This window comes from Saccoglossus kowalevskii, chromosome 20 (assembly GCF_978046115.1).
Source record: "Saccoglossus kowalevskii chromosome 20, keSacKowa6.1, whole genome shotgun sequence".
Taxonomy (NCBI): Eukaryota; Metazoa; Hemichordata; class Enteropneusta; family Harrimaniidae; genus Saccoglossus; species Saccoglossus kowalevskii.
The window spans coordinates 8,819,651-8,842,228 of record NC_140660.1 but is presented as its reverse complement, the minus strand read 5'-3'; the positions used below and the strand labels follow the sequence as shown (position 1 = coordinate 8,842,228).

At 40.6% G+C, this 22,578-nt stretch overlaps 1 protein-coding gene across 1 annotated transcript; it reads left to right on the top strand.

Annotated features, from left to right (window-relative positions):
• The first annotated feature begins 1,606 nt into the window (after window positions 1-1,606).
• Window positions 1,607-21,696, top strand: LOC102802640 (uncharacterized). The gene is made up of 9 exons (XM_078013458.2): window positions 1,607-1,677; window positions 11,826-11,942; window positions 14,707-14,734; window positions 15,659-15,823; window positions 17,143-17,453; window positions 18,348-18,573; window positions 19,512-19,753; window positions 20,594-20,880; window positions 21,445-21,696. The coding sequence occupies exons 2-9, from the start codon at window positions 11,862-11,864 to the stop codon at window positions 21,452-21,454; spliced, it is 1,350 nt and encodes a 449-aa protein (XP_077869584.2). The 5' UTR covers window positions 1,607-1,677; window positions 11,826-11,861; the 3' UTR covers window positions 21,455-21,696.
• Window positions 21,697-22,578: the final 882 nt, after the last annotated feature.

Below are 22,578 nucleotides of genomic sequence, written 5' to 3'. Positions count from 1 at the left end.
AATCTCCAAATGGTATACATCCGCTCATTAAGTGTAATAAAAATGCATTTTCGGTTATTGCACCCAGATAATACAATTGGAAATATTATATGTAGTTCTATTGCTCTCGTTACTTCAAAAGTTGTGTCCCAGTTGGCAGTTGCCGATGTTGGATGTCATTGTTGTTTGTCCTAAAAGACACTAATTTTCCCAGTGAACACATATTCCCTATTTCGAGTTATATATATGCCATCTGACTATCTTCCTTACAGTGTTGTTTCAGTCTAATGCGCTATGCCGTTTAACCACAGGCACCTGCTTACATCTACCAAGCCTGTTACACCAATGACTTTATCCATCCATGAGTGTTTCCCCCAAGGTTGGAGTCGATACTTTTTTAGCCTACTCATAAATTCAAATACCCAGGATTTATTAACTTAGCAATATACTGTACTCCCGGACAATTGATGATGGTTGGGAGCCACCAGCGTAATTTTAGACAAAACTAATGGTTGTATATCAGTGGATTGCGGCCATTTTGTCAGTATTATAAAGTTTTTACCATAGCATCCTCTATGGCAGAGATATTATGTCACATCTCAAATTGTAGGTTGGTGATATAGGCTGAAAAAATCATAAATTGTAAATGATGGGGTACTTTTCTGTAGTCCTATTTAAAAATCAGTGTTTCAAAATAATGACAACGAATGTAATTAACACTGGAATTGTTCTAAAAATAGCACTTTTTGAAAAGTATTAGACCAAGTTTCTCAAAACACGCCACTGTGAAACACGAACGGAAGCTATTTCATGATGCCATGGAACAATTGCTCCATTATTTTACATCAAAAAGCAATGCACATTGTTTTGCAATTTATGTCCAACTCAAAAAATACCTAAACCCCTAGATATGAATTCGGGTCCACTGTAGGAATGACAAATTCCCAGAGTGAGGGTCTTTCTCCATGGTAGAAGTGGATTTTTTTTTTGGCATTTAATCCTGATGCTTTGAATTCTAATGTCCGAGTGACAATATTTAGATAGCGTTCACAACAAAACGTTGAGTATCTCAAACGTCTAAGTCAGTGTTGTAGGGTTTCTGAAACAAGCAACGAAATTCTACGTGTACATAATTTGCCTGGTGCAATGATGACCACCAAACAGGAGATATTATTATCTCCCCCTTTAGTGTTATATTCACTTATCCGTGCAACTAGGTAATAATATACGTCACTTCGGTTTCGAATAACGCCACTTTTGTGTCTCTTAAACGCATATGACACTGACAAATTATGTATATCATGTTAGTAATCCGTAATAATAGATTTTTAATAATGATTGATGACTGATAGCATTTTATTCGTGTTGAACTGTTATTCCGCAAAACGTGTTTTGAATTTGTTACAGACATTCGCAATGCCAAATCGGAGTTTTTAGAACCAATTTGCGACATATTTTTTGATATTGTCTTGTTACCAATTTGCCTCAATGATGGAGAAGTTGTGTTTTGGTGCGGTACGTTTGATGTTTAATTTATTAGCTCCTCTTTGGCGTCATACGAGTTTGGCTGCTGTCATCTCAGATGATTAATATGTGAAATGTGATCGGCTTATGTGTAAGGGAGTAATAAATAGTGATCCGTTTTCATTGTTGCCATACCTAATACAGACTGACAGTGGAAACTATTGACTGTGCGATGTGAGTATCTCTAATATCAAACCATTTAATTACATGCTATTTCCTAGCTTTATCACGGGTTGCTTCTTTATATGCTGGTAATTTCCAATACATTTATCTTATACTTGTGTTTCGATTTGAATTGTGATTTTACTAAAAACTTTATTATAAATTTATATTTGTGAAATGATATATTATTTTCCGATTACCTGTTGTGATAGAATAAAAAAGATGGTATTTTATCTTGAACTGTTTCAAAAACTAGCCAGTATGTGCTGCTTTCTCAGGAGACAAGGCAGGGTGTGAGCAGCAGGTTGTGCCAACTTTGCTGCCTTCACAGAAGACAATGCACGGTGTGAGCAGCAGTCTTTGTCAACTTTTCTGCCTTCACATAAGACAAGACATGGTGTGAGCAGCGGTCTTTGTCAACTTTGCTGCCTTCACATAAGACAAGGCACGGTGTGAGCAGCAGTCTTTGTCAACTTTGTGGCCTTCACATAAGACAAGGCATGGTGTGACCAGCAGTCTTTATCAACTTTGCTGCCTTCACATAAGACAAGGCACGGTGTGAGCAGCAGTCTTTGTCAACTTTGCTGCCTTCACATAAGACAAGGCATGGTGTGAGCAGCAGTCTTTGTCAACTTTGCTGCCTTCACATAAGACAAGGCACGGTGTGAGCAGCGGTCTTTGTCAACTTTGCTGCCTTCACATAAGACAAGGCACGGTGTGAGCAGCAGTCTTTGTCAACTTTGCTGCCTTCACATAATGACAAGGCATGGTAAGAACAGCAGTCTTTGTCAACTTTGCTGCCTTCACATAAGACAAGTCATGGTGTGAGCAGCAATCTTTGTCAACTTTGCTGCCTTCACATAAGACAAGGCATGGTAAGAACAGCAGTCTTTGTCAACTTTGCTGCCTTCACACAAGACAAGGCACGGTGTGAGCAGCAGTCTTTGTCAACTTTGCTGCCTTCACATAAGACAAGGCATGGTGTGAGCAGCAGTCTTTGTCAACTTTGCTGCCTTCACATAAGACAAGGCACGGTGTGAGCAGCAGTCTTTGTCAATTTGCTGCCTTCACATAAGACAAGGCATGGTAAGAACAGCAGTCTTTGTCAACTTTGCTGCCTTCACATAAGACAAGGCACGGTGTGAGCAGCAGTCTTTGTCAACTTTGCTGCCTTCACATAAGACAATGCACGATGTGAGCAGCAGTCTTTGTCAACTTTGCTGCCTTCACATAAGACAAGGCATGGTGTGAGCAGCAGTCTTTGTCAACTTTGCTGCCTTCACATAAGACAAGGCACGGTGTGAGCAGCAGTCTTTGTCAACTTTGCTGCCTTCACATAAGACAAAGCACAGTAAGAACAGTAGTCTTTGTCAACTTTGCTGCCTTCACATAAGACAAGGCACAGTAAGAACAGCAGTCTTTGTCAACTTTGCTGCCTTTACATAAGACAAGGCATGGTGTGAGCAGCAGTCTTTGTCAACTTTGCTGCCTTTACATAAGACAAGGCATGGTGTGAGCAGCAGTCTTTGTCAACTTTGCTGCCTTCACATAAGACAAGGCATGGTGTGAGCAGCAGTCTTTGTCAACTTTGCTGCCTTCACATAAGACAGGGCATGGTGTGAGCAGCAGTCTTTGTCAACTTTGCTGCCTTCACATAAGACAAGGCACGGTGTGAGCAGCAGTCTTTGTCAACTTTGCTGCCTTCACACAAGACAAGGCACGGTGTGAGCAGCAGTCTTTGTCAACTTTGCTTCCCTCACATAAGACAAGGCATGGTAAGAACAGCAGTCTTTGTCAACTTTGCTGCCTTCACATAAGACAAGGCACGATGTGAGCAGACGTCTTTGTCAACTTTGCTGCCTTCACATAAGACAATGCACGATGTGAGCAGCAGTCTTTGTCAACTTTGCTGCCTTTACATAAGACAGGGCACGGTGTGAGCAGCAGACTTTGTCAACTTTGCTGCCTTCACATAAGACAAGGCACGGTGTGAGCAGCAGTCTTTGTCAACTTTGCTGCCTTCACATAAGACAAGGCACAGTAAGAACAGCAGTCGGTGTCAACTTTGCTGCCTTCACATAAGACAAGGCATGGTAAGAACAGCAGTCGGTGTCAACTTTGCTGCCTTTACATAAGACAGGGCATGGTGTGAGCAGCAGTCGGTGTCAACTTTGCTGCCTTCACATAAGACAAGGCATGGTAAGAACAGCAGTCTTTGTCAACTTTGCTGCCTTCACATAAGACAAGGTATGGTGTGAGCAGCAGTCTTTGTCAACTTTGCTGCCTTCACATAAGACAAGGCACGGTGTGAGCAGCAGTCTTTGTCAACTTTGCTGCCTTCACATAAGACAAGGCACGGTGTGAGCAGCGGTCTTTGTCAACTTTGCTGCCTTCACATAAGACAAGGCACGGTGTGAGCAGCAGTCTTTGTCAACTTTGCTGCCTTCACATAAGACAAGCCATGGTAAGAACAGCAGTCTTTGTCAACTTTGCTGCCTTCACATAAGACAGGGCATGGTGTGAGCAGCAATCTTTGTCAACTTTGCTGCCTTCACATAAGACAAGGCATGGTAAGAACAGCAGTCTTTGTCAACTTTGCTGCCTTCACACAAGACAAGGCACGGTGTGAGCAGCAGTCTTTGTCAACTTTGCTGCCTTCACATAAGACAAAGCATGGTGTGAGCAGCAGTCTTTGTCAACTTTGCTGCCTTCACATAAGACAAGGCACGGTGTGAGCAGCAGTCTTTGTCAATTTGCTGCCTTCACATAAGACAAGGCATGGCAAGAACAGCAGTCTTTGTCAACTTTGCTGCCTTCACATAAGACAAGGCACGGTGTGAGCAGCAGTCTTTGTCAACTTTGCTGCCTTCACATAAGACAATGCACGGTGTGAGCAGCAGTCTTTGTCAACTTTTCTGCCTTCACATAAGACAATGCACGGTGTGAGCAGCAGTCTTTGTCAACTTTTCTGCCTTCACATAAGACAATGCACGATGTGAGCAGCAGTCTTTGTCAACTTTGCTGCCTTGACATAAGACAAGGCATGGTGTGAGCAGCAGTCTTTGTCAACTTTGCTGCCTTCACATAAGACAAGGCACGGTGTGAGCAGCAGTCTTTGTCAACTTTGCTGCCTTCACATAAGACAAAGCACAGTAAGAACAGTAGTCTTTGTCAACTTTGCTGCCTTCACATAAGACAATGCACAGTAAGAACAGCAGTCTTTGTCAACTTTGCTGCCTTTACATAAGACAAGGCATGGTGTGAACAGCAGTCTTTGTCAACTTTGCTGCCTTTACATAAGACAAGGCATGGTGTGAGCAGCAGTCTTTGTCAACTTTGCTGCCTTCACATAAGACAAGGCATGGTGTGAGCAGCAGTCTTTGTCAACTTTGCTGCCTTCACATAAGACAGGGCATGGTGTGAGCAGCAGTCTTTGTCAACTTTGCTGCCTTCACATAAGACAAGGCACGGTGTGAGCAGCAGTCTTTGTCAACTTTGCTGCCTTCACACAAGACAAGGCACGGTGTAAGCAGCAGTCTTTGTCAACTTTGCTTCCCTCACATAAGACAAGGCATGGTAAGAACAGCAGTCTTTGTCAACTTTGCTGCCTTCACATAAGACAAGGCACGATGTGAGCAGACGTCTTTGTCAACTTTGCTGCCTTCACATAAGACAATGCACGATGTGAGCAGCAGTCTTTGTCAACTTTGCTGCCTTTACATAAGACAGGGCACGGTGTGAGCAGCAGACTTTGTCAACTTTGCTGCCTTCACATAAGACAAGGCACGGTGTGAGCAGCAGTCTTTGTCAACTTTGCTGCCTTCACATAAGACAAGGCACAGTAAGAACAGCAGTCGGTGTCAACTTTGCTGCCTTCACATAAGACAAGGCATGGTAAGAACAGCAGTCGGTGTCAACTTTGCTGCCTTTACATAAGACAGGGCATGGTGTGAGCAGCAGTCGGTGTCAACTTTGCTGCCTTCACATAAGACAAGGCATGGTAAGAACAGCAGTCTTTGTCAACTTTGCTGCCTTCACATAAGACAAGGCACGGTGTGAGCAGCAGTCTTTGTCAACTTTGCTGCCTTCACATAAGACAAGGCACGGTGTGAGCAGCGGTCTTTGTCAACTTTGCTGCCTTCACATAAGACAAGGCACGGTGTGAGCAGCAGTCTTTGTCAACTTTGCTGCCTTCACATAAGACAAGCCATGGTAAGAACAGCAGTCTTTGTCAACTTTGCTGCCTTCACATAAGACAGGGCATGGTGTGAGCAGCAATCTTTGTCAACTTTGCTGCCTTCACATAAGACAAGGCATGGTAAGAACAGCAGTCTTTGTCAACTTTGCTGCCTTCACACAAGACAAGGCACGGTGTGAGCAGCAGTCTTTGTCAACTTTGCTGCCTTCACATAAGACAAAGCATGGTGTGAGCAGCAGTCTTTGTCAACTTTGCTGCCTTCACATAAGACAAGGCACGGTGTGAGCAGCAGTCTTTGTCAATTTGCTGCCTTCACATAAGACAAGGCATGGCAAGAACAGCAGTCTTTGTCAACTTTGCTGCCTTCACATAAGACAAGGCACGGTGTGAGCAGCAGTCTTTGTCAACTTTGCTGCCTTCACATAAGACAATGCACGGTGTGAGCAGCAGTCTTTGTCAACTTTTCTGCCTTCACATAAGACAAGGCATGGTGTGAGCAGCAGTCTTTGTCAACTTTGCTGCCTTACATAAGACAGGGCATGGTGTGAGCAGCAGTCTTTGTCAACTTTGCTTCCTTCACATAAGACAGGGCATGGTGTGAGCAGCAGTCTTTGTCAACTTTGCTGCCTTCACATAAGACAAGGCACGGTGTGAGCATCAGTCTTTGTCAACTTTGCTGCCTTCACACAAGACAAGGCACGGTGTGAGCAGCAGTCTTTGTCAACTTTGCTTCCCTCACATAAGACAAGGCATGGTAAGAACAGCAGTCTTTGTCAACTTTGCTGCCTTCACATAAGACAAGGCACGATGTGAGCAGACGTCTTTGTCAACTTTGCTGCCTTCACATAAGACAATGCACGATGTGAGCAGCAGTCTTTGTCAACTTTGCTGCCTTTACATAAGACAGGGCACGGTGTGAGCAGCAGACTTTGTCAACTTTGCTGCCTTCACATAAGACAAGGCACGGTGTGAGCAGCAGTCTTTGTCAACTTTGCTGCCTTCACATAAGACAAGGCACAGTAAGAACAGCAGTCGGTGTCAACTTTGCTGCCTTCACATAAGACAAGGCATGGTAAGAACAGCAGTCGGTGTCAACTTTGCTGCCTTTACATAAGACAGGGCATGGTGTGAGCAGCAGTCGGTGTCAACTTTGCTGCCTTCACATAAGACAAGGCATGGTAAGAACAGCAGTCTTTGTCAACTTTGCTGCCTTCACATAAGACAAGGTATGGTGTGAGCAGCAGTCTTTGTCAACTTTGCTGCCTTCACATAAGACAAGGCACGGTGTGAGCAGCAGTCTTTGTCAACTTTGCTGCCTTCACATAAGACAAGGCACGGTGTGAGCAGCGGTCTTTGTCAACTTTGCTGCCTTCACATAAGACAAGGCACGGTGTGAGCAGCAGTCTTTGTCAACTTTGCTGCCTTCACATAAGACAAGCCATGGTAAGAACAGCAGTCTTTGTCAACTTTGCTGCCTTCACATAAGACAGGGCATGGTGTGAGCAGCAATCTTTGTCAACTTTGCTGCCTTCACATAAGACAAGGCATGGTAAGAACAGCAGTCTTTGTCAACTTTGCTGCCTTCACACAAGACAAGGCACGGTGTGAGCAGCAGTCTTTGTCAACTTTGCTGCCTTCACATAAGACAAAGCATGGTGTGAGCAGCAGTCTTTGTCAACTTTGCTGCCTTCACATAAGACAAGGCACGGTGTGAGCAGCAGTCTTTGTCAATTTGCTGCCTTCACATAAGACAAGGCATGGCAAGAACAGCAGTCTTTGTCAACTTTGCTGCCTTCACATAAGACAAGGCACGGTGTGAGCAGCAGTCTTTGTCAACTTTGCTGCCTTCACATAAGACAATGCACGGTGTGAGCAGCAGTCTTTGTCAACTTTTCTGCCTTCACATAAGACAATGCACGATGTGAGCAGCAGTCTTTGTCAACTTTGCTGCCTTCACATAAGACAAGGCATGGTGTGAGCAGCAGTCTTTGTCAACTTTGCTGCCTTCACATAAGACAAGGCACGGTGTGAGCAGCAGTCTTTGTCAACTTTGCTGCCTTCACATAAGACAAAGCACAGTAAGAACAGTAGTCTTTGTCAACTTTGCTGCCTTCACATAAGACAAGGCACAGTAAGAACAGCAGTCTTTGTCAACTTTGCTGCCTTTACATAAGACAAGGCATGGTGTGAACAGCAGTCTTTGTCAACTTTGCTGCCTTTACATAAGACAAGGCATGGTGTGAGCAGCAGTCTTTGTCAACTTTGCTGCCTTCACATAAGACAAGGCATGGTGTGAGCAGCAGTCTTTGTCAACTTTGCTGCCTTCACATAAGACAGGGCATGGTGTGAGCAGCAGTCTTTGTCAACTTTGCTGCCTTCACATAAGACAAGGCACGGTGTGAGCAGCAGTCTTTGTCAACTTTGCTGCCTTCACACAAGACAAGGCACGGTGTGAGCAGCAGTCTTTGTCAACTTTGCTTCCCTCACATAAGACAAGGCATGGTAAGAACAGCAGTCTTTGTCAACTTTGCTGCCTTCACATAAGACAAGGCACGATGTGAGCAGACGTCTTTGTCAACTTTGCTGCCTTCACATAAGACAATGCACGATGTGAGCAGCAGTCTTTGTCAACTTTGCTGCCTTTACATAAGACAGGGCATGGTGTGAGCAGCAGTCTTTGTCAACTTTGCTGCCTTCACATAAGACAATGCACGATGTGAGCAGCAGTCTTTGTCAACTTTGCTGCCTTTACATAAGACAGGGCACGGTGTGAGCAGCAGACTTTGTCAACTTTGCTGCCTTCACATAAGACAAGGCACGGTGTGAGCAGCAGTCTTTGTCAACTTTGCTGCCTTCACATAAGACAAGGCACAGTAAGAACAGCAGTCGGTGTCAACTTTGCTGCCTTCACATAAGACAAGGCATGGTAAGAACAGCAGTCGGTGTCAACTTTGCTGCCTTTACATAAGACAGGGCATGGTGTGAGCAGCAGTCGGTGTCAACTTTGCTGCCTTCACATAAGACAAGGCATGGTAAGAACAGCAGTCTTTGTCAACTTTGCTGCCTTCACATAAGACAAGGTATGGTGTGAGCAGCAGTCTTTGTCAACTTTGCTGCCTTCACATAAGACAAGGCACGGTGTGAGCAGCAGTCTTTGTCAACTTTGCTGCCTTCACATAAGACAAGGCACGGTGTGAGCAGCGGTCTTTGTCAACTTTGCTGCCTTCACATAAGACAAGGCACGGTGTGAGCAGCAGTCTTTGTCAACTTTGCTGCCTTCACATAAGACAAGCCATGGTAAGAACAGCAGTCTTTGTCAACTTTGCTGCCTTCACATAAGACAGGGCATGGTGTGAGCAGCAATCTTTGTCAACTTTGCTGCCTTCACATAAGACAAGGCATGGTAAGAACAGCAGTCTTTGTCAACTTTGCTGCCTTCACACAAGACAAGGCACGGTGTGAGCAGCAGTCTTTGTCAACTTTACTGCCTTCACATAAGACAAAGCATGGTGTGAGCAGCAGTCTTTGTCAACTTTGCTGCCTTCACATAAGACAAGGCACGGTGTGAGCAGCAGTCTTTGTCAATTTGCTGCCTTCACATAAGACAAGGCATGGCAAGAACAGCAGTCTTTGTCAACTTTGCTGCCTTCACATAAGACAAGGCACGGTGTGAGCAGCAGTCTTTGTCAACTTTGCTGCCTTCACATAAGACAATGCACGGTGTGAGCAGCAGTCTTTGTCAACTTTTCTGCCTTCACATAAGACAAGGCATGGTGTGAGCCGCAGTCTTTGTCAACTTTGCTGCCTTACATAAGACAGGGCATGGTGTGAGCAGCAGTCTTTGTCAACTTTGCTGCCTTCACATAAGACAAGGCACGGTGTGAGCAGCAGTCTCTGTCAACTTTGCTGCCTTCACATAAGACAAAGCACAGTAAGAACAGTAGTCTTTGTCAACTTTGCTGCCTTCACATAAGACAAGGAACAGTAAGAACAGCAGTCTTTGTCAACTTTGCTGCCTTTACATAAGACAGGGCATGGTGTGAGCAGCAGTCTTTGTCACCTTTGCTGCCTTTACATAAGACAAGGCATGGTGTGAGCAGCAGTCTTTGTCAACTTTGCTGCCTTCACATAAGACAAGGCATGGTGTGAGCAGCAGTCTTTGTCAACTTTGCTGCCTTCACATAAGACAAGGCATGGTGTGAGCAGCAGTCTTTGTCAACTTTGCTGCCTTTACATAAGACAGGGCATGGTGTGAGCAGCAGTCTTTGTCAACTTTGCTGCCTTCACATAAGACAAGGCACGGTGTGAGCAGCAGTCTCTGTCAACTTTGCTGCCTTCACATAAGACAAAGCACAGTAAGAACAGTAGTCTTTGTCAACTTTGCTGCCTTCACATAAGACAAGGCACAGTAAGAACAGCAGTCTTTGTCAACTTTGCTGCCTTTACATAAGACAGGGCATGGTGTGAGCAGCAGTCTTTGTCAACTTTGCTGCCTTTACATAAGACAAGGCATGGTGTGAGCAGCAGTCTTTGTCAACTTTGCTGCCTTCACATAAGACAAGGCATGGTGTGAGCAGCAGTCTTTGTCAACTTTGCTGCCTTCACATAAGACAGGGCATGGTAAGAACAGCAGTCTTTGTCAACTTTGCTGCCTTCACATAAGACAAGGCACGGTGTGAGCAGACGTCTTTGTCAACTTTGCTGCCTTCACATAAGACAATGCACGATGTGACCAGCAGTCTTTGTAAACTTTGCTGCCTTTACATAAGACAGGGCATGGTGTGAGCAGCAGTCTTTGTCAACTTTGCTGCCTTCACATAAGACAAGGCACGGTGTGAGCAGCAGTCTTTGTCAACTTTGCTGCCTTCACATAAGACAATGCACGATGTGAGCAGCAGTCTTTGTCAACTTTGCTGCCTTCACATAAGACAAGGCATGGTGTGAGCAGCAGTCTTTGTCAACTTTGCTGCCTTTACATAAGACAGGGCATGGTGTGAGCAGCAGTCTTTGTCAACTTTGCTGCCTTCACATAAGACAAGGCACGGTGTGAGCAGCAGTCTTTGTCAACTTTGCTGCCTTCACATAAGACAAAGCGCAGTAAGAACAGTAGTCTTTGTCAACTTTGCTACCTTCACACAAGACAAGGCACAGAAGAACAGCAGTCTTTGTCAACTTTGCTGCCTTTACATAAGACAGGGCACGGTGTGAGCAGCAGTCTTTGTCAACTTTGCTGCCTTCACATAAGACAAGGCACGGTGTGAGCAGCAGTCTTTGTCAACTTTGCTGCCTTCACATAAGACAAGGCACAGTAAGAACAGCAGTCGGTGTCAACTTTGCTGCCTTCACATAAGACAAGGCATGGTAAGAACAGCAGTCGGTGTCAACTTTGCTGCCTTTACATAAGACAGGGCATGGTGTGAGCAGCAGTCGGTGTCAACTTTGCTGCCTTCACATAAGACAAGGCATGGTAAGAACAGCAGTCTTTGTCAACTTTGCTGCCTTCACATAAGACAAGGCATGGTGTGAGCAGCAGTCTTTGTCAACTTTGCTGTCTTCACATAAGACAAGGCATGGTGTGAGCAGCAGTCGGTGTCAACGTTGCTGCCTTCACATAAGACAAGGGTACACTAGTACTTGAAAACGTAGGTATATTCATTTTATAAACATTCTGTTGTGTACAATTTAAGCCAATTTCATGGCATATTATCCGGTTCTTGTTTAATTTCAAATCTTATATTTTTTAATGTATTTGAAACATTAAATACAGTGGTAATTATCGCCTATTTAATTTATAACATAGGCACGATGCAGGCAAAAGGGGGGGGGCTCATCCCTTGGTGTTGGAGAATGCATATTACAAACAAGAGAACTGGCATAATCGATGTGTATAATGATCGATCATTTTGACTGGAGACGTCAATTAAAATAGCTTATATGAATTTGTATTCCATGTCTGGTCAAGATACTTGGATGGTGATATTGACTATAACGTAACAGCATGATGAGACAATACACTTTGGTAGCGGTGGTCATTGGAGTCACCTTGTTGGCAACCTCATCCAAGGCGAATATACACAAAGTAAAGTATTCATTTGTTTGTTAATACTACTTTAGATAAAGGAAATTAGATTTTTCAATGAGAGCAACATCTACCGCTTCTTTGAAATTGTATCTATGTCTTAAAATTCATCAACCAAATATTTTTGATCATGTTTTAGAATGTACTTGACGCAGTAAGTTTATTTCCACTTAAATCGATTTCATTTTGTGTCTACATGCCTGGAGTTAGTTCTTATTTCATTTTGAGTAACAAATATAACTCAGGGATTGTACTTTCGCCGTGGTTATATATTCATGAGTCTCTCGTGTGCTTTTTTTATTTGGGGGCGTATTATGGAACTATAAATTACAACAGCTTAGTATTGTTTGAAGTCTGATAAATGCCGTGGTCGCAAATGTTTCTTTTGTATTGTCGCATTAAAAAATAAGATAATCAGCGAAAGTTTAATATTTATTCTCAAATTTTGGAGTTGATTGGGTGACATTGGGTAACATTGGTTACATTATTGAAAATGAAAGGAAATTACACATTTAGCCTTACCATAATTGCCCGAATTGAAATCTAAGAATTATTTTTCAAAAAGATTCATGGTAAACCATGTATCTTTGGAAGTAAAAATAACAACCTGTCCAATTTTCACACATGATCAACGACTTTAATGCAGGAATCGATTCCACGATAGTGTAAAAATTATGATTTGAAAATAACCGGAATGTAGATTTGCAAACTAATTGTAAATTGTTATTACTCACATGCCATCTGAATAATCATCGTGTTCGTAATATTTTAATTAATGATTTGTCATTTATATTAAAAAAAGGTTAGAGAGTACTTCCTATTACAACTTGCAGACGAGACAATGATAATCCCGATCTTGTGAATTGCAGCTTTACAAATCGGAAGTTCTTATCCGGGTACTGTAGGCCGTCACACTATGACGTCATATGTTTACAGTTTTTGCCAACCAGCGAATGCCTGACACCAAATGTTGCTCACTGGTCGGAACCAGCTCACGTTAATCATGTAGATTCATCGTTTAATGAAACATCAAACGGCACTCGTAGCAGGACACGTTAATCTTCTAGCTGAATAAAAGACAGATAACAATTGTCACACTTAGGTTTATTATTAATATGGCCGCCGTAAATGTAATATCTGGCTACTCACCTGTTTACGACAATACCCAGTGAACTCGGTTAGTAGACAAATTTAGTGAACAAACAAACAAACGTTTTTTCCTCCTCCTCTTGTGTGTTTGTAGTTCCGTGGTTATACCAAACATCAAACAATTCGATGTGTGTACTGAACTGACACCACAATTTCTCAGTCCCTATATTTATGAAATTGTGGGTGGAACTTGTGCATTTGACTGGAATATGGCTTCTAAAATATTACCTAGTTTTTCGAAAGTATAGTCAGTATCCAACACAAACTACTAACATTAGTTTGGTTGGAACACATGATACAATGTCTAACCCTCCACAATCATCGTACGTAAGGTACACATCGCAGGCATAGGCAGTATTTAACCATCATATCGGCCGTTCAATGTGCAAATGTATATAGATAAGTGGTCAGCAAAGCGCATTCGATGAATCTCGGCAGTCAGTACGTATAGTATGTATATACACTGTAATTATATGTTAATAGAGTTCTGTGAACCAGTGTACATACACCACGTGTGACATATGGAAGGCAGTTTTCTGTCATCAACAGACAGTGCTCCACGCTTAGGGTCGTAAGTTCACCAGACGATATGTTTTAAACATGATGTCATCTATACTACATACCTGAAAATGTCTGAAAATCAATCCGATTTTAACCACATTGTCTGGCAGGTTGTCTTTCACTCGCAATTAACCAATCAAATCCGTCGAAATAAATGTGTGTTTTTTTCTAATAAAACTAATTGTAAATAGTTATTACTCACATGCCATCTGAATAATCATCGTGTTCGTAATATTTTACTCAATAATTTGTTCCTTTATATTGAAATAAGGTAAGAGAGTACCACAGTCACTTGGGGGCTGAAAATCAATAAATACTAATTTTCAAAAAAAATCATCCGCTATACGTATATAAATAAACAAGTTGTGAAACACGGCACCTAGTAAATCGACACCCTGTCGGTTTCAAATGTCGATTTCATACCTTAAAATACGAAACAAAAAGTGCAGAGAGGGGTCAGGTGTTATGTTAATAACCATTGTTCATAATCGCTAACTTGGTTTTATTCAAAACTGCACAAATCGCGCGTTTTCAAGGGATATCCGACGATTTCATGAACGAAAATGGCCACTGCCAGAATCAAGGGGGATTCGCACAGAGTTCTGGGTAAATCAAGTGCGCATACTCATTTTCAGCCAATCAGGCGTGCCATAACAGCGAGTATTTCCTTGATGGCCTTCACGTTGCCATTGTTTTACATTTCTATACCTATTGTTTACTGATTATCTCGAGTCGTCACCTGCCCTACGTCAGATGGACGTAGCGTGCCATTGTTTACAAACAAGCGTCTACCCATGAGCCTTTGCGTTTTTAGCGTGTGTTGTTATCGACGGTTGGGACTCAAATCCCGCGCGTGCGCAGGTGAAGACACTCCCGCTTTAAGTGCGCGCCTTTCAATTTAATTTACTTGTGAAACTTATTATTTGTAAACATTGTAATAGTCTGTACGTTGGCAAAATAAAAATGTCGCTTAGGTTAGGACATTCGTTCCCTGGATAATTAGAAAATCGCTTAATTGATCAATGATTGATAACACAAATTGTCTCGTTCACAGAAATCAACAACTTCAGTGAAACGACAAGGTAAGTCGTACTTGTTATTTTATGACGTCATCATCCGATATGGATTAATATCGGTGTTTAGAAAGTCGCACCCTCTAGCGCCAAAGCACTTCTGAAACATAAATGGTGTTACTGACGCCATCCACTCTATTAATATTGTTTGAACTGTGATTATTCGACAATATATATAGTGCCAGTGAACAGTTTGGTTTCCACTTTATTGATTATTCGCTGTAAGCTGTACTTTCGGGGCAGGGGCAACTAGCTTGACGTAATTAGGTGCGCGTATGTGTGCAGAGGCGAGACAATTTGCCGTGTGCGCGGGTTATAGTATATTTTGTCCAGTTAAATCTATAAAATGTACGCGCGCGACGTCTTGAAATGTAGATCGTCTGCACCACTGTACTACGTAAAAGATGAAAGTGGCGCGTGTGAAATTACATTTTATTTTTGACAAATTTATTGATACGATTACGTAAAATGTGGGTGTCCTCTGTATAGTGGGTTTGAGTATCTGTCAAAGCGCTGTCGCAGAAATGCTATTATCGTATAACTGGGGTGTTGACACATAGTATTTGTTTAAACTTCCAAGTATTTTGTTGTGATGAATAACGCCTGACTAAAATGCCCACTCAGCCATACTGCACATGGTCGGATGTTGAGTTAAGTAGCAGAAATCTTATCATTACGTAATTTCCGCATTGCATTGTGGGTTATAAATGTATGAGTAACGACGGATTTGGAGGGCGTATTCCTCGCGCTCCCTTCGAAATCCGTCACTTATGCAGCCTTAAGGCAACATAGCAGCGAGCGTCCAGGTGCGTGTCATTAAACAATAGATTTGTTTACACACTGTGTACGTCACATGAGGTCAATATCAAAGACGGCGCGGCCTGGGGTGGCGCGAAGATCGAGCGACTTTTAACGTTATCGTCTATTTCACAGAGAGCAGTGATAGTTGTGACCTCGTCAAAAACTCCATTGCACCGCAATGTGGACGTGAAGGTGACCCAGACTACTGTCCTTATATGTCAAGCAGATTTCAGAGAATGTGTGTGAATGGATACTGTGAATGTACATCTGAAGATTATGACAGATGCACGTGTTTACGTGAGCAATTGTTTCTTGTTACTTCATAGAAAAATTATATTCTCTCGTACGCATGTGCACTGGTTGTCTTGGTACATACAAAAGAAATTACTGCACATGCGCAATATTTTTTTTTTTCATTTAACAATTACTGTTATTCATCCTTCAAACACAACATTGTTAGTTTATAATATGAGGGTAGTACGAGCATAGCTCAAAATATCGAGTAGATACCTCAGAGTATCGACCGACGCGCAGCGACGGCGTACTGTCTGAGTGTATACTTTGAGGTATCCTCGTAATAACCTTATTATTATACATATTTTCTTTCGAAGGATACATCATAGAAATGCCGAAATCCAAAAAGTTTAGAACTAAGTTAGTGAACTTCTTTGTGTGGAGTCCAGTCAACCCTGGTGGCAGCCATGTTTGTTTCTATTGTTAGAGGATGCTTACGCGCGTAATCATTCCATATTTGGAATTTGCATTTCCTAATATGGTAGAATGAAAATACCTCGTAAAATATCGCAAATTTACGGCACGCTGTAACTTATGGCGTTACGGTGACAGGTGTATAATAATAATAATAAAGAATAATCCGAAATATATCTACTTGAATATTTACCTCGGACGTATTCAGTTATCTATTTATTTTTAGAAAATACTTAAATAACAAAATGACAGTCAAGTGAAAACTATTATCGCTAAATAAAAACAATGTCTACTATCAACTAGTGAAGCCTTTGCTTGTTCTTTTGTATATTTCTTCAAAAATGTTGGTGCCAGCAAATTCCTGTGATAGGCTTAGATTAGTTTCACTTTATGTTTATATTTACTATTCACCGCGAGATCTCGCGTATTGTGTGAAAAATCGAATAATTCAATTTTGAATATGATTTTTTTTATTTATACCTCGATGTGAAAATTTCGATCTTTAACAGGAAAATATTATGTTGAGATGTCCTTACTTCGTCAAAATTATTCATAAAATGTGTATAGTACATTATTTTATGTAGACCCCCCTAGTTTGTCGGATCCCACACTATGCTTTGACATCATCATCAATAATAATAATTGACCAATCAGTTATGGAATATTGTGGTTATGTGATAACAAATAAACACTTATTACCTAATAAATATTATGAGTAGTGCGATGCGTCAACATTTTTGACAAAAATATTAATAAAACTTCAATGGAATCTCCAATCAATATTATCATATATGGTCATTAAATTTACATACACTTGTTAATGCCGTTGCTGATTACTGTCAAATGAATATTCATCAATCTGTGATTAGGAATGAACATTTTAATATATCATTAAAATTACTTTACAGCACAAGTTGGCGGTTGTGATATGCAAATAAATTCTGGTCAGGAATTTGCTACACCAAAGTTTGAGGGACAAGATGTGACAGTTTTCAGTTGCCTGCCCGATTCAAGTCCAGACTACGAAGTTCATGTTGTAGCTAACTATGAAGGCGATGGACACACGGCAGCCGGGGTACACGACCTTGGATATACAACTCTGAACATAGACGGTGCTTCATCCAATAAACCCATAATCCTCATCTTATCCACGTACGAGCCTGTGCATTGGTCATTGGTTTTCAGTGACCCGGATGTTGTCATCGAAAAGATAGTATTGGTGAGATTACGACCTCTATCACTCTGATCTGATGATACAGAGTAAAAACGTCTGAATTAAGTCTGATAATGAAGACCGTACATCTAATTTAGGCCAGATAGCGAGAAAAGTGTATCTGAATTAGGCCAGGTAGCAAAGGAAATGTGACTTAATTAAGCCAGGTAGCGAAGAGAGTGTATCTGGATTAAGCTAGGTAGGGAAGAGAGTGTATCTGAATTGGGCCAGGTAGCGAAGAGAGTGTATCTGGATTAAGCTAGGTAGGGAAGAGAGTGTATCTGAATTGGGCCAGGTAGCCAAGAGAGTGTATCTAGATTAAGCTAGGTAGCGAGGAGAGTGTATCTGAATTAGACCAGATAGCGAGGGGATTATATCTGAATTAGGCAAGGTTGGTTGCATTTTAGTGGCAAATCGCCATTTCGATACTATTATATTACTTTTATAACAGGTTCCTATGGCAGAGATATTATGCAATATCTCAAACTATACCATGGTGACATAGGCTGAACAAATCGTATAATGTTTATGACGGAGTACTTTTTGTTGTACTGAATTATTTAAAAAATCTAGATTTTAAAAAGTATCAAAAAATGCAATTTTTCTTTAACATTGTATTATATGGAATTGTTCAAAAATAGAAATTTTCAAGAAGTATTAGAACACGTTTCTCAAAAAGCTTAACTGTAACACACAAAATAATGCTATTTCATTGTTCTATGGTACATTAGCTTCATGATTGTACATAATAAACCAATGAACACTGGCATGCGATTTATGACCAAGTTGGTAAAAAATTATGACTAGGCTTCTACCTTAATTAGGAGTTCTCTCAGATAATTGATCACATGACTTATTGCTTAGCAATATTCATGTAGAAATGAAATTATATTTCATCAGTTCGCATACTACGTAGCAGAAAGTGGATTTACATTTGACGTGGGTCGAGTGCGTACCACTGAGAAGAGTCAAGATATTGCGTGTGGTTACGGTAGTGACACTGGTGGTTGCTACACTACGGACTTACTTAAGTATGCACGTGATAGATATGGAGGTGTGACGTCATTTAGTGGTACATATAAAGCAGACGAATGGTCATTGAGATTAAAGAGCAACTTGACAACAGGTAATAAGAATTCAACAAATTTCAGATGCAGATAGCCGACGAGATCTCTTTGAGATCGAGAAAGACATGCCTGTTTGCATTTGTTTAAATTTTATTTATTTATTTATTTATTTATTTATTTATTTATTTATTTATTTATTTATTTATTTATTTATTTATTTATTTATTTATTTGTTTATTTATTTATTTATTTATTTGTTTATTTATTTATTTATTTATTTATTTATTTATTTATTTATTTATTTATTTATTTATTTATTTATTTATTCATTCATTCAAGACGCAACAACAAATAAATCTGTAATTACAATTATAATCGAACAACTCAGAGCTATTGATATATTCATTAAAAAAACGATATAGAGTTTTCAAAAGCCTTCGAAAATCATTTTCACATTCTGAGAAGCTAAACGAGATTTATTTGCAATGATTAGGTAGTTGCGGAAATTGAGTTCCAAGCGACGATAACAACACACGCTAAAACACAAAGGCGTAGACGCTTGTTTTATAAATTACAAAACATGGAAAAAACACACCAAAAGTTTATTCCTGGTAGATCAAAATCAAAAGGTATAAAAGTCATCTATGCATACAGGGCAAAGATACCTGTATATGTATATTTGTTTGATAGTGATCCGCTAAGTTATATTGCAATTATTGCGTCCACAAGAAAAGTTTACGATGACAACGACTGCGTATAGCAGATATTTTCCCTTCACTTCAATACGGACAAGTCACAAATTGTTAAAGCTTGAGTGTCGTCACCTGCGCATGCGTCAGGTGGCCATAGCGTGTCACTGTTTACAAACAAGCGTCTGTCCATGAGTCTTTGCGTTTTTAGCGTGTGTTGTTATCGTCGCTTGGGACTCAATTCCCGCGCGTGCGCAGATGACGACCCTATCGCTTTAATCAAATCTTTACCTTTTAATTGTTTGTAGTTGGTGGTGTTCGAGGTGATCCGCATATGACAACATTTGATGGTCGCCCATTCAGTTTCCAGGGACAATGTTGGTATACTTTAGTTAAAGACTGTTCTGATCGAAAACCCAATTTTGAAATCACGGCTAAATTTGAGCCCCGTAAAGATAGCACTGCTGACAATATCAAGACCAGAATTGTTGCCTTTTATGTGACTGTTGGTGGGGAGTATGTAATTGTGAACGGACTTAATGTAATCACAGTGAGTATTGGGCATTTTATTGTTACGTATATTACAGAGTACTGGTATTCTTTAAATACATTGTTCATTTCATATACTTTATTATTATACATTTGTCACCGTAACGCCATAAGTTACAGCGTGCCGTAATTTTGCGGTATTTTAGAGGGTATTTTTATCCTACCATATTAGGAAATGCGAATTTCGAATATGGAATGATTACGTGCATAGCATAAGCGTCCTCTAATAATAAAAACAAATATGACTGTCATTAGCGTTTGACTAGACTCCAACACAAGGAAGTTCGCTGATTCTGTTCTAAACTTTTTGGATTTCGGCATTTCCATGATATATCCTTGGTAGAAAAAAATGTATAATAATTAGATTATTACGAGAATACCTCAAAGTATGCACTGCGCGTCGGTCGATACTCCAGCTGTACTGTCTTCGTGCATACTTTGAGATATTCTCGTAATAACCTCATATTATGATATGAATTATTTGTGGCTTCCAGGTTCACGTGACAATTATGTCCGAGTACTTCATAAACTTCGCCATCTTGTTCAATCCTCGTTCGAAGATACGCATTATACAATCACTGTAATAGCCTTCTGAATATTACACAACTTGGTACATAAATATCACTTTTTTTTACTCTGAAATAAAAAAACGACGTTGTCGCTCGGCACAAATTCGGGTGTGAATGAGTGCAGTGTAAAGTTTGGATGAGCCTACAATTTTCAAGCGTAAAATATCACTATAAAACGCGCCTTAGATTCTCGCACTTGATCTGATAAATATGTTTTAATATTCACATTTTTCGGAAAGAGACATTTATTTCCGTAATTGTATTCTCCGAAGGGAAATGATGATGAATTTGCAGTTAACCCGAATAAGATCAAGGTCACCCAGCATGAGGAAAAGATTGTATTGGAATTCACTCAGACGGACACGTTATTCCGGATCGACTGGACGCTGAGAAAACATGTCTGGAATATCTCTCTTTCTGGTTCTGGTTACCATGGTAAACTGTGTGGTCTTCTAGGTGATAATGATGGCGACAGTCGCAATGACTTCCGTAAGCCTGATGGTACCGCCGCGATGAACACTGTTGAGTTTGGGGAAAGCTGGAGCGTACCGGAATTAAAGTGAGTAATTTTGTATTAGATCTTATGATTGGCTAACTATTCAAACGCTCAAGTTAACCGACCAATGATTAGTAATGTAAAATGTTGTTCTCGAAATGTCATGGTACAATAACATCATGTATTACATAATAAACCAATAAACTTTGTCATACGATTTGTGACCAACTTTTTCAATGATCATGAGCTTCTCCCTTAACATTATCAGAATCAGATGGAATAAAAACCTATCAAACTGTGTTACTTTTTTTGAGTTGGCATTTGGAATCAATAAAATCCATGAGCAAAACTAACTAAAAAAGGAAATAAACAACATGAAAAATTGCTTTGTTACAGACTGTAAACATGTGCATCAGTTCTTTCAGTAAAGGACAAAAATGGAAAGTATGAAGAAGTTAGTTGTAAGAGCTATTCTGTCACGTGTGTTGAAACCATCCGAGTTTGTCGAAATATGTAACACGTGACTCTAACGATAAATGATGGGATTTTATTATGACAACGTGCAATTAATATGCAAATATTTTAATAATATTAGTACTTTTCTAATCCATTCCTTTTTTATTACAGGTGCTACTAGATCCTTTTTGAACGAAATCGTCGATGAATGACGACACTGAGATGGGATTAAATTTGATTTATTAAAATTGTAGATTTTTCTTCGTCAAATGATGAATAATTAGTGAGCATGTTTTATGACAAATATGATCTAGATGTTCCATGTTTAATGCAATGATTATCGTCAAAATGTTATGGGGAAATAATTTTAGAATGCTTCGATTAATTTTAGTTTCAACTCAATAAATAGCGAAAATGCAACAACGTGTTTCTATATGCTTGTCTGATTCAAAAACAATATACATAACGCTGAGTGCCCGACCCGAGTGCTATACAGTAGAACCAGGCCATAAAGGCAAATATCATGTGTATGTTTCCCTTGAGGAAATAATTTTAGTTCAGGTGGCCAACAGATCCAAACGGGGACATATACTGTTGCTTGAATAAGATTAGTCGATATGTGTTTTATAACACAGTCATGTTCTGTTATTCAGAGAAATTGCATGGCTCAATTCTAAAGTGTTCGTTGGACAACTTGTGTGCAAATATATCATAGCACAAGAAGTACTGCATACAGTCATTAGTGGTTTGTTGTGAATCGTATATGTTTGAGCAAATTACAGCGAGTATGTCTGACTTATATCAGGGGGGAATTCTTCTCTGGGGTTCTCCACACGTGTCAGGGGGGAATCTCGTCTCGTCTCTCTATCGCGTCCCCTTGAGGTACGGGGTCGGGAAAGTCACTTAAGCTTTACAGTCAAATAAGACACACACAACGAAATGCGTTTCAACTCTCGTCTTAGTCGGTCAGTCGAGCACTCTATAAGACACAGCACCCTGGGTAAAAGTCCCCAAGACTATCGCAAGGCTGACCCAAGACTGTCCAACACTGCATCAAGACTCGCCCCAAGACTCTCCAGGACTGCGTCTGTCCTGGTGTACTCGCCGAGACCAACTAAAACAACCAATTACAAAGCAGTATTAAGATTCTAAGGCGTGGCTTTCACACATTCAACTAATCACACTAAGTACTGAACACGTCATATCTTTTGATTAATCGATCACTACATTAATAACTGCGAATACTAACTGTCAGAAATAGTAGTCCAAATAGCGACGGTTATCTCGTAATTAGTTCTAAATCAC

Excerpts from the sequence above, each read along its gene's own strand:
- LOC102802640 (XM_078013458.2), top strand. The coding sequence starts at position 11,862 with ATGATGAGACAATACACTTTGGTAGCGGTGGTCATTGGAGTCACCTTG. Across the intron at positions 14,735-15,658 it reads AACTTCAGTGAAACGACAAG|AGAGCAGTGATAGTTGTGAC; the intron begins GTAAGTCGTACT and ends TCTATTTCACAG. Across the intron at positions 19,754-20,593 it reads ACGGACTTAATGTAATCACA|GGAAATGATGATGAATTTGC; the intron begins GTGAGTATTGGG and ends TATTCTCCGAAG.